At 55.2% G+C, this 11,182-nt stretch overlaps 2 protein-coding genes across 2 annotated transcripts; one reads left to right on the top strand and one right to left on the bottom strand.

Annotated features, from left to right (window-relative positions):
• Window positions 1-2,372: 2,372 nt before the first annotated feature.
• On the bottom strand, window positions 2,373-4,350 carry CCMA1212_008596 (uncharacterized protein; the record flags this gene model as incomplete). The annotated part of the gene is made up of 3 exons (XM_073705719.1): window positions 4,274-4,350; window positions 3,631-4,189; window positions 2,373-3,570 (listed from the first exon to the last, which is right to left on the bottom strand). The coding sequence occupies exons 1-3, from the start codon at window positions 4,338-4,340 to the stop codon at window positions 2,373-2,375; spliced, it is 1,824 nt and encodes a 607-aa protein (XP_073555777.1). The 5' UTR covers window positions 4,341-4,350.
• A 6,192-nt stretch (window positions 4,351-10,542) lies between these two features.
• On the top strand, window positions 10,543-11,121 carry CCMA1212_008595 (uncharacterized protein; the record flags this gene model as incomplete). The annotated part of the gene is made up of 1 exon (XM_073705718.1): window positions 10,543-11,121. The coding sequence occupies one exon, from the start codon at window positions 10,543-10,545 to the stop codon at window positions 11,119-11,121; it is 579 nt and encodes a 192-aa protein (XP_073555780.1).
• Between the last annotated feature and the right edge of the window lie 61 nt (window positions 11,122-11,182).

Genomic DNA, 11,182 nt, shown 5'->3' with positions numbered 1-11,182 from the left:
CATGCAAAGAGCTTCGTCCTTCTCCTTTCTCTTCCCAATGTCCTCTCGGCTGCTTTCACTTCCTATCTCTTTTAGCCCTTCCTCGGTCAGGCTGTTCTCGGCTCTTTCTCAAGCGTTCTCCAGATGATCAGAGACACGGGCGATTGCAGCGCAGCGACTCGGATGAGGGCAAAGACAGGTCGGGTGTAACGCCAAGAGGGAGACCAGGATCCGAATCGTGGGTTGAATCTCGATGCTTCGTGCCCCCCGCCAGGTGATTGACTGGGCAGCTCGTCGGCATTCCAGTGCGTGAGAGATGAGAACCAGACGTCCTGTCAGCCTCCAACCTGTTCTTTTTCAGGGTCCCTTGGCTTCGGCGGTTTCGCTCGCTGTCCTCGGGATTGCGACAGGGACGAGGCCAAGAGCAAGACCGAGAAGCAAGAACCAACGGAGAATTGTTCCGCCTTTCCCCTTGCTTCATCACCCTCCACTTTCGGTCTATCTTGCTCTCTCCGTTCTCTGGGTTTTGCCCCCCTTTTCATGTTTCGTCTTGTCTTTCGTTTCTCTTCTATTTTTACCAATTTTCGCGCCCTCGTTTTACCCTTGGCAAGGCGATTTCGCCGCTCAAACGGACGTTGAGCGTCCGGATCTCTCTCACGCAAGGCACCATGTATGCGATGTATCGTTTCCGAGTCAGCGACCTCGATTCGACGAGCCGCAATCCCACAATCTGCCAAGCGGGACAAAAGCCGATCGAGGCGGCGCAGCGACTAAGCGGAGATGGTCTGATCTGGCCCGTGAGCCGGTGCTGTGGCTGACGGGCCGTGGGCCACAAGTACCTGACTCTGTCATGTCAATGATTGTCGCCTGTCTTTCTACAAGTGTTCTTAATGCCCAGCAAAGGTACAGATCAAAACGACGCGCTTGATACACAATGTCGAGACATTCTGATGGCGACTCTATTTTTGCCCGTTTCCTTCTGGCTCAGCTTCGCTGCTTGCCCACGCGCAAGCGAAGACGATCAGATGCGCATCTACAACACAGCAAAGAAGACACTTCCCGCTCACAGCGTTGTAGTGCGTCGAGGTGCAGCTACAGACAACTTCCTCCCTCTCCCATCGAATCTTCCTCGCCCTTCCACACATGATTCCGCACATCATCATCCTGTATCATCCAATTCCTCCAGGTCTCGAGGTGCCATCTGCTGATGGGCCTAGAATCTGCTGTTGTTTATGAACCCTCCACAACGACGGATCATGGCGTTTGTTTAGTGTTGCCCACGTGTGGGGGTTCGAACTCTCTCCCCCGCATCTCGGCCATTATGTTAACGCCGAGCCTCCTGTTCAACGAATCGAGGCAGATCCGTTCCCGAAAGGTCCGCGATGCGATTGCTTCTGGGATGAATGAGACTCTGTGTTGGCGATTGTGATTGGCTACGTGTTTACCATTACCAAGGCCTTTTTTGCATTGCATGGAGAACGGGACCAGCAGCAGACCGAGAGCATTCGGCATTCGCCCGCCCAACAGCGCTTCGGCATTCTCAACTCTTCAGGTTCCGCCCGACGAGAGGAAGGCATGCAGGTAGTAGTAATCAGTATAACGCCTCGGGGCCATTGAGAAACAGTAATTTCTTTATGAAGAACCTGCGCACAGGGCAGCGGACGGCGGATGAACCTCTGAACCCGTTATCTAATGCCATGGCCGTACAAATTCCACATGTAGATGCTGCGGACTTGGATGTTCACTGCAAGGTTCGATATTGCCCTACATGGACACATGTCCATGCCTCATCAAACATCAGCGAACATCATTCTCACTAAGATGCGGCCCTACAGCCATTGTAGCTATTTTGATACCTCTGTTGGCTCCCCCTTGCAGCCAGCAGAAAAGCACTACGTTAAGAGACACAGTATCCAGACTGCTGACATACGGCGATTCGCCTCATACACAACATTTGCATCAGAATGTCTTGCCCAACTGCCTTGCAGCAGACGATCATCGAGTACATTGCCCTTGGAGCATGGAAGCAACTCTTTCAGAAAAGTAAGTGGAATTGAAGGTATATTTGCACCACCCAAGGTAGTTGTTCGATTCCTAGTCTAGACCCCTTTTTAATGGGAATCTTTCCCCGATTCCCTTTCCCATCCACATCTCTCATCTGAAAAAAGAGTAACTGATTTTTTGAGCCGCCGTCGTCCATGGTATCGATCAAAGCAAGATGTCGTTAAACAAAGATCCGACCTATTCCCCTTTGCCTTCAGAAATGAAACAAAATATATACAACGAAGAATCATGGGAGTGAAAGAGAGACGAAGAAGTAAAAAGCTGTCATAACCTCATCATGACAGACTGCGTCTAGCCCGCAGTATCCGCCTTTGTCAATTTTCATCAAACTAATACTGCAAGTAATCCGGCTTCCGTGCCATATTAACCGGAGGCGGGCCTTCATCGTCGTCAATAGGGTAAGGCGGAATAGACGCCTCCGAGTCTCGAGTCCGATGGCCGTAGTCAGGCAGAGGCGTCTTGGGTGGCAAAGGTGGCGGCTCGGGTCGAGTGGTTTGCCTAAGGGGCGGAGGCACCAGAGGCAGCTGATACCTTGGCTCCTCATCAGGGCTAGTGATGGCAATCGGGTCGTCGGAATAGGGTATCTTGCGCTGGTTCGGAGAAGTCAAGTCGACCACGGCCTCCTTCTCGGACGCGGGGCTGATTCTCCCGAACCGCGACTGGCCGGTGCCTGGTCGAATGTGGTCGCTGGAGACTCGCGGCGAGGACAAGGTGTTTGCCTGCAGGTGCAGACTGTCCGGCGCCGAGTCAAACGACGACCGGCTGGGCGGGCTCTGCGGGCTGTGCGCGAGCGGCCCAATGGGAGAGTCGCCGGGCAGCTCAACCGCAAAGGTATGCTCAAAGTTGTTCTCCGACGTCGACTGCACCAGCTCGGGCACGTTGGCAATCTTGCGTTCCCACCGCAGCTTTGCCCTGTGGATCTTGGCCAGCCTGGTCGAGATGCCGTGGATCATATTCTGCTCTTCCACCCGTTGCATGTATCGTCGAGTGCCGGTGCTGATGTCGCTGAGCCGGTTCCATTCGTTCATTCCGAACTCTCCAACGCCCACCTCAACGTTGAGGCGGAAGTAGTTTTCCACGTTCACTCCACGCTTTGCTAGGTGCTCTCGAATCATGTACTCGTGAATCTTCTCGCAGCCTTCGATTTTGGCGATCATCTTTCTCCGCGCTTCCGCAAACTCGCCCAAGAACCCCTCGTACCACACCTGCTGGTTTCCATCGCTTCCCCGAGGCCGCTTGCCGGTTCCGACGCTGACAAACACTCCGACATCGCGTCCCGGCCATTCGTTGAGGACGGCCTCGTCCAGAGCTTCCGGGGCGGGGTTGAAGGTGCCGGCACCGTCGTCGTGGAATAAAGACTGGCCAATCTGGACGGGCTTGAAGGCGAGGCCGATGGAGCAAGTCGCCCGCCCGGCCTGCCAGATTTTGCAGTCAAACTCTGGCGGCGGCTCCTTGCGCGAGTCGTAGGACCGCAGCAGCACGGGCTGTGTCCCTCGCGCGGAGCCCTTATACATGGCCGTCACGGCGCTGCGTCATTTCGCTGGTTAGCTGTGTGCTCGCAGGGTAACGGGGCGGTCTAGCTCTTACGTTTTGCACCTGTTTTCCCTCGCGTCGTATAACCTTGCGTTCCCATTGCCGTATCGCAGCGGGGCTGGCCGTGACGAGACTTGGCCGGCTTGATGGCGCGCACTGAAACTGATGGTGCTGGCATTGCTGGAATGTCGCCTCGGGGATCCCGAGCTGGAGCGACGAGAGTTGAGAGGGTTCACGGCTTCGGCCTCGCTGTCGTTGCCTTCCTTGTCGTTGACGGTATGCTCCCAAACTCCCTGCTTGATGGCCTCCTCCAGCTTGCTGGCCTTGAACAGCGTAGATCGATACGGGATGCCGGCGATGGTCTTATCCGTCTCAAACACCATCTTGGTCAGGCGGACGTACAGCTCCTTGCACGTCTCCAAATCGAGGCGCAGCCGTCCGAGCATGATGGCGATCAGCCCGCCGGTGCCGGTGCCGACTATGAGGTCGAAGTGGTCGCATGGCTTTGGGATTTCGTGACGGCGGGGCGCGCGGCCTTCGACCTCGACGAATGTCCGGTGCATGAGTTCCTGGATAATGATGAGCATGGAGTAGCCGCGAACGCCTCCTCCGTCTGCGCAAATGCGGGCATGGTCAGTAACTGGCGACGATGGCGGCTGCAGTCATAAGAACCGCGGGGGATCATGAGAGTTCATACCGAGCGAGAGGATGCGCAGAGGCGGCCCTTTGGTGGTGTCCGACCTCCGGACACCGTACGAGTCCATCAAGTCCGGTCTGCGGTGCTTCTTCGGTATGTGAGGGTGCGCGACGTCGAAGTTGTGGTCGGGCGCCGGGTTGTCGAGTGTCATGGAGAATCAGGCGCAAGAACAGAGCCAACTCCACCACCAGCCCGAGTTTGCAGCTCCTCGCGATCCGGACAAGCGATGCTGCCTAGTCAAATTTTTTTCCGGCGTGAGGCCTCTCAGGTAGAGGCGAGAAATGGATGGTAAACAGCTCAGGAACCACGTTGGCCTAGATGCGACCAATCAATATCCGGGACCGCCCAAGTCTCTGGCGCTGTTGTGTCGCAATCAAGTGAGTCGCAATCGCAAATCACGGGATGTTGCCGAGTTTGCGACTTTTGGTAAGAGAAAAGCCGATGGCTATCGCACAGTACGTATGAAGACGCGTAGGCTATGACCGCGTTCCTTCAGAGGCAGCAAAAGAAGAAGGGTGGAAAAAGAAAACAAAAAGAGCAACAAGAACAAAAGAAGCAGCCTAATAAGGCAGTGCTGCGACTATCATGGTTTTATTGTAACGATTCCCCGTCATCTGCTTTTTCCCGTCCTAAAAGCGCCGTGACGCAATCAACGGGTCCCCAGTACCTGCGCCTAGCAACGGTAAGCTCGTACCTCAGCAGAGGCGAGGGGCAAGAGGCGCAGCCTTGGGACAACGAATTGGAACCGCTAGGCAACGTCACAGGGCCTCTGGTTCGTCGCCTGTGGGCCCCGGCTGGTCACTGTCTCGCCGTGAGACGAACGCCTTTGCTCGCTGGAGAGGGTGGGTGATGCGCCGGGGCTGGTCAGGAACGGGCTGTCCGGGAAACTTGGAGCTCGACAAGTACCGAAGGTGCCGTTGGGAAGAGATACAAAGTCGAGTTGGGACTCCGCTACGATGGAGAAAGAAGGCTTTATCTCATGCCTTACACCCGTCACGAGAACTGAGAGAAGCAGACAGAAGCTGGGAGAGAGAATCAAACTGAGAAGACTGGAGGCAGGCAGCCGTGTGAAGAGACACACTTGGCGAGATGCCAAGTCTCACTTGCTGCCGTCACGAGGAGGCCGAGTGTGACGGCTGAGGAGAAGGCTTGATAAGCTTCTCTCAGCTGTGTAAGAGCTTGCATGCACATAATGGGTACCTCATCTACTATGGATCATTGACCCTTACTCCTTATTTATCGCTCGTTGACACGAAATCAACTTTATCCGTCGTTGGCGGTTTCTTTCTTTGCAGAGGGATGGAGCTAAAGAATTTTGGTGTCTGTCGTGGGAAAAGCTGTCAGAGCCTTCCGAGGCTGTGCAGGCTAGCGCTCATCAGGGTATCGTGTACTTTGTACCTGGCGGGGGCAGGCGATGATGGAGTCAAGCACCTCACCCAGGTTCAAGGTAGCATTCTGCCCACGTGACGGCTGCATATCGTGATCCATCCATCTCGATTCCTGATTCCTTACACATCAAACACAGAAAGATCAAGAAGATCAAATGCTTCCTCCTGGCTGTGCGCTTCAAGGATGCGAAGACAAGCCCTCAAGTCTGCCTTGAAAGCACGGGTACCGATAGAAATGGGTAAGCTGAGAAAGCCCAGGTTGAAGGGTATAAAGATCACACACAACTTGGACTGCGCCTCAAGTTCTGCAAGGATTCACGGCTATTGGCACCGTGAGAGTCTAGAATCTCATCACCGTGCAAGGCGTGTCTTATGCTGTTCCATCTTACCGATTATTGTTCTTTCATGGGACAACATTTTTTCTTGTCCTATATGCATGTGGCCAAGCCTGGAAAGGTGCGGAGTGCTCCAAGGTAGCATTGAACGTCGCTCGACTTGGCATTTCTACGTCAGGATTTCGTACCAGAACATGGAATCTACATGCACCATCCAATCCTCGCCACGACATAGGTACCTAGGTAAGCAGGGTACCGAGCACGTTTGAGGAGCCTTGAACCGGTGAAAGTCAGCATGATAGGCAGTGTGCGCCAAATAAGAGAATGTTGAACCATCACCTTCTCGCGCTTCGGTAAATGAAGCATTTGCAGCCACTTGGCATTGTTTGCAGGATAAGTTCGTGTGATAAAAGACCAAGAAAACAAAAATAGAATGTGGCTTCACCATGAAACTTGTGGCTGGAGATCACCACTGAGTAGGCGTAGCCGCAGAAACTCTGTTCCTCGTACTCGTTTCCCTCGCTGCAGGAGCAGTGGCAAGTTTGACAGATCAGCAGCGGCTATCACGAAGAAGTGAACCAAGCTGCCAAGGCATTACCAATTCGATGAGAACTTCCTAGAAAGACAGACCCCACGAGGCGATCCTCAACCCCTTTGAGTGTCGAACAAGGTCCTACGGCTTCCGATTCGGCAGCACGCCGGTCGGGTTCCATCGCCACACACCTCGTTTAGGAAGTCAAGGCCTCGTTTCCGCGGGGCTCAGCGTCCGTTGTGCGATGTCGTGTGCTCTATTGGAGGATCTAGAACGTCTGTCTCCTGCAAAAAGGAGAGACTGCAATTGACCACTCTGATCAGGATGTACGCTATTTCCTGTTTCCATGTCGGCTGCCTCTTTGGAGCGGATGAGCATTGAATAGAACAACTGGAAGATGTCATCGAACTCAACGCCGCCAGGGGATCAGGGCGTCATGTCTTGTCGGGGTTGAAGAACCAGCAACGTCCAGTGGTTTTCCGCAAAGTCTCTGCCGTGCTGACGATTCAATTGTCTGTGCAGAACAGCTCACTCCTGCACATGGCGTCTCGCAGCAAATGCGAGAGGTGCACCTAGTGTCAAGGCTGAGAGACCCCAACAGCGAAGCGCACATGCATGTAGTAGGTAGTAGCTACGGGGCTGGCTGAGAATGGTGTGTTTGTGTGTGCCGTCCATCATGTTTCCATAGAGTGATGGCTCCCTTCCTCCACCACCCCGTTCTCCATGGGCACGGCTGAGGCATAAGCCCAGCTGCGATAGATAGCAGACTTCCAAGGGTACATCTATAATATTTGGCTGCTCGGCTTAGGCGCAATATGGGCATGTGGCGCTTTCGAAGCAGTAGACGACGAGCTGAACCGCGTCGCCTGCTCAATGTCAATATTGAATCCAGCACAGGGGATGTGCCGGCCCCCTTGCGCATCTGGGCCACGATGGCAGACATTTCCCATCAGGTCGGTTGCTTTCTGATGGGACCCGAATTGCCAACGTTTGTTTTCTTCTTTCAATCTATTACTTGGAGGCGAGCCCGGCACATTAGCCGCCAACATTCAATGGTGGAGAGAAGGGCGAATGAGAGGCAAAAGTGCGTCTATGATAGCCGTTAAATCAAGTGCGTGGTTTCAGGCGGCATGGCAGAACTGCCCAGTTGCCGACCGCGATCCAATGATGCAGGAGATTGAACCAGAGGTAACAATTTCTGATGAGTCTTACCTACATTGGAACTTGCAGCACTGGCGTGCCTATACACGTAGGCACCTGTCCTTTGTCATTGTCGTCTACCAAGTATATAAGAGTATCATCCCGTCGCAAAGAGCACGCTACATGTACTCGGACTCCGGACAGGCGGACAGAAGCCAAGGCGTTAAGCGATGCCACCTTCAGCCGCGGGCTGGGAAACCAAGGGGCCACGGCTAGCGATTGAGCTCCAGAGCTTTTGCCAATAGCATAGCTTGAGCCAATTGTAGGGTGTGTGGACAATACCTCGGTGCGCTGAAATGCTATCGAAATCGCCACTGGTTCCAGGTACCAGGTCGGGGAGACATTCGATAGCACCAGCCGTGTCCCCTCCAAACAGGACGAGGACGGCTCAGGCGAACAGGACTGAGACTCCTGCGAATGAAGTCCATTTCACGGTGAGCCTCGCAGCCCAGCCCAGCCCAGCCCAGGTTACAGGCCCAAGCCCTCCCGAGACACCTCGATACCGCCACATCGCGCACCCGTACATTGAAGCTATACCCGGCTCAGCCTAGGAGGCAGACGCGAGGTCGGAACAACAAATTGGCAGTTTCTGCACCTTGCTCACTTGACGGACGACGACGACTGCCAGGCAGGAACATTCGCAATGGTCTGCGTTTTATATACCTGCTGGCGGTGGACGTTCGGGTCGTGCTACTTTTTGTCCTGGCTGGGGACAGATGCTAACGTCTAGGAAGTTGTCCAGCGTAGCGTCTGGAGCTCTGAAGCGAGGCTGCGAGATGATTCGTTGGTTGCACTGTCGAGGCTAGAAGCAAGAACGACTCAGGCTGTGGTTGCGAAGCGGCATCGGCTGCAGCACTGGATGCAACGCGTCAGCCCACACGTCTCCATAGAGCTCAAGGCATCCTCTGTGTGAGGGCCAGTAGTAGTAATAAACCAGGAGTCGGTATCTGTACCAAGACTGGCACCAGGAATGCCGAGTTCCACGCTGTGCTAAGGGATGTATATCCAGCCATTGACAGCCGTGTGTGTGTGGCCCATGGCCGCGATCCTGGGAGAGCCGTCCTGCTGCTGATAGTCGAGCGAGGCAGTCAACGTTGATTTGTGCAAGCCATGGCCCAGCCTGGAGTACTAGCGGGACAGGCACACGTACCGGCACTTTGGGATATGTCCAAGATTGTCAGGGAGCGACTTGAACTCGGCATCTTCTAATGCTTGGGCCATGCGCCAGACGAGATTGAGACTGGCAGGGCAATATGACTTCCACGGTTAGGAGAGGCAAATGCAGATATCGCATGATGCTCATGGATTGATCATTGACGTTTTGCGCATCGGTCTAGAACCTTCAAATGGACAAGACTTGTTGCCCTCGTAGGCATCGTTTCGGTGTGCGGAGTGCCGAGCTGCGGATTGCCGTGCCAGTAGTATGTCCAGGTGCATGCACATGCAACCTGTTCTACAACTGGCAGTTGGGCAGGAATACCGCACCTTCACCTTGCTCTGCTCTTGTCAAGGAATAAGTAATTTCCAGCCCTTCAACATCGCCGACGTAATGTGTGAGTGAATGCTCCTCAACATTCAAGTGCGCGCTGCGCTTAGTAGTGCCTGCTTTAGCAGATCGACCAAAGCCCTTGTTGCAATCTGAGCAAGGATCAAGCGTCAATGTACGGTAGTGAGAGATCAACCATCGACGACACGCTCTGGATGAAGCCACCTGACTGTGGTGAGGGATCGATCCGGAGGTTGATGGCATCCGCCGCCGATGAACCCATCCCTAGATTTTTCGTCCGCCGTGGTTTCCGTGCGGTTGATGCCCTCTGGGGAACATGAAGACAGACATTTGGCTGCCGCATCAAGTCGATACAGATTCATGGCAGCGCCATTGAACTTTGCACAACATGGAAGGGCCTTGTATGCCGTGCTACGTGTGCCGCAGATACTAAGGTAGGTCCCTACACGTACCTTACCTAAGTTAGTACCTCACCAGACAGACACCAGCCAGCAGGGACTTGGTACCGGTACGTCCAAAGTTAACATGAACTCAAGCAAGCACCCTTGACAGATTTAGGAAGAAATGTCACAGCTCGCGAGCCTCTGCAGCACCCTTGTCGTTTCATCCAAATCAGCGCCCCCCCATCCGCTGTCGCGGGATGATTTGAATGACGCCCCCCTGTAGTCTTGAAGACTCCATGTCTATCCAGCCTGCAGAACGACCCGGCTGGCGGAAGCATTCCTGGTGCCGGCACTATACATGCATGTGCGCCGCCACGCCCAGCCAGTTGCAAGTACCGCCTCTCGGTTCTAGACATGCGGCACTCCATCCGTCCGCTGCATGCTGAGCTTGGCCTGGAAGAGCAGCAGCTGGAAACGATGGTCCTGCAGAGGCATCAGGACCTCGAATAGGCATAGGCACAGGTACATTCCGGCCAAGTTGCCGTGTTGTCGTGTCGTGTCGTGTCATGTCATGTGGGATGTCATTTGATGCTACACGTACCGTACCTTAGGTACCAGACCTGAAGCCGCCACTGGCGATGCACGCACCTCATGTCGATGCCCGTACATGTACCGATACTTGCGGTCTTGCTCGCCGAGTCGACGGATGGCCCTCGCCCGTCCTCGCACAAGCCAATTGCCGCCACAGCTGGTCCCCCAGCAATTGATTTGATCCAGACATTGATCAATGGCAGAAGAGCTGCTGCAGCCCCGAGAGGCTCGCTGGTCGGCCAGACTTGGCCAAGGCCCCGTCCAACCTCGGCTACCGGCCAATGGCAGCGCCGCCCCAAGGCCTGCACAGCCAGGCGGCCCGCCAGCTAAATGATGGCGGCTCGCCCTTCCCTGAGCGGCCCCTCCAGCGGCCTCTGCGGCGCCTACGAAGCACTGGACCGGCAGCGCTGGAGAGCGCCGCGCTGGTGGGCTCCAGCTTCCAAGGTACCGGTACCTGTGGCCACTGGACAGGCCCGCCTGGCAGATTTACAGCCTCGCCGCCAGAGCCTTGAAGCACTTCGCTCAACAGCCCCCCTCCCCCCCAGCCTTACTTCCTTCTCGCTCGCCCTGCTGCTGTCTCACCTCATTCTCTGCCTTGTCCCAGCCGGCCGTCGTCTTGTCTCGTCCCCTCATCTTCTTGAGCCTGCTGTCCAGCCTCGAACCCCCCCAATTGCCGCGTACTCGACTTCCACTGCTCACTGGCCGCCGTTGTTGACTACCATCCAGAAGCTCGGCAATTCGAAGCTGCGCTGCCGACTGCTCCGCCTTGGCCTCGACCCAGCCTTGGGTCTCTCGCCGTCTGCAAATCTGGCCCAGCTCCCGTCTCCCTCTCGCCTCGTCTCGTCCTCTCTGCGTCCCTTCTCGACCATCGCCGTCCTTGCCGCCGAGTCTGTCCATGGAACCGTCCAGTAAAAAGCGGAAGCTGGCTCCCAAAGTCACCACTTCTGTCGCTCCCAACCCTCAGCCTGCTGCG

Source organism: Trichoderma ghanense (genome assembly GCF_004382785.1).
Source record: "Trichoderma ghanense strain CCMA-1212 chromosome Unknown scaffold_12, whole genome shotgun sequence".
Lineage (NCBI taxonomy): Eukaryota > Fungi > Ascomycota > Sordariomycetes > Hypocreales > Hypocreaceae > Trichoderma > Trichoderma ghanense.
This window is presented reverse-complemented; position numbering and strand designations above follow the sequence as displayed.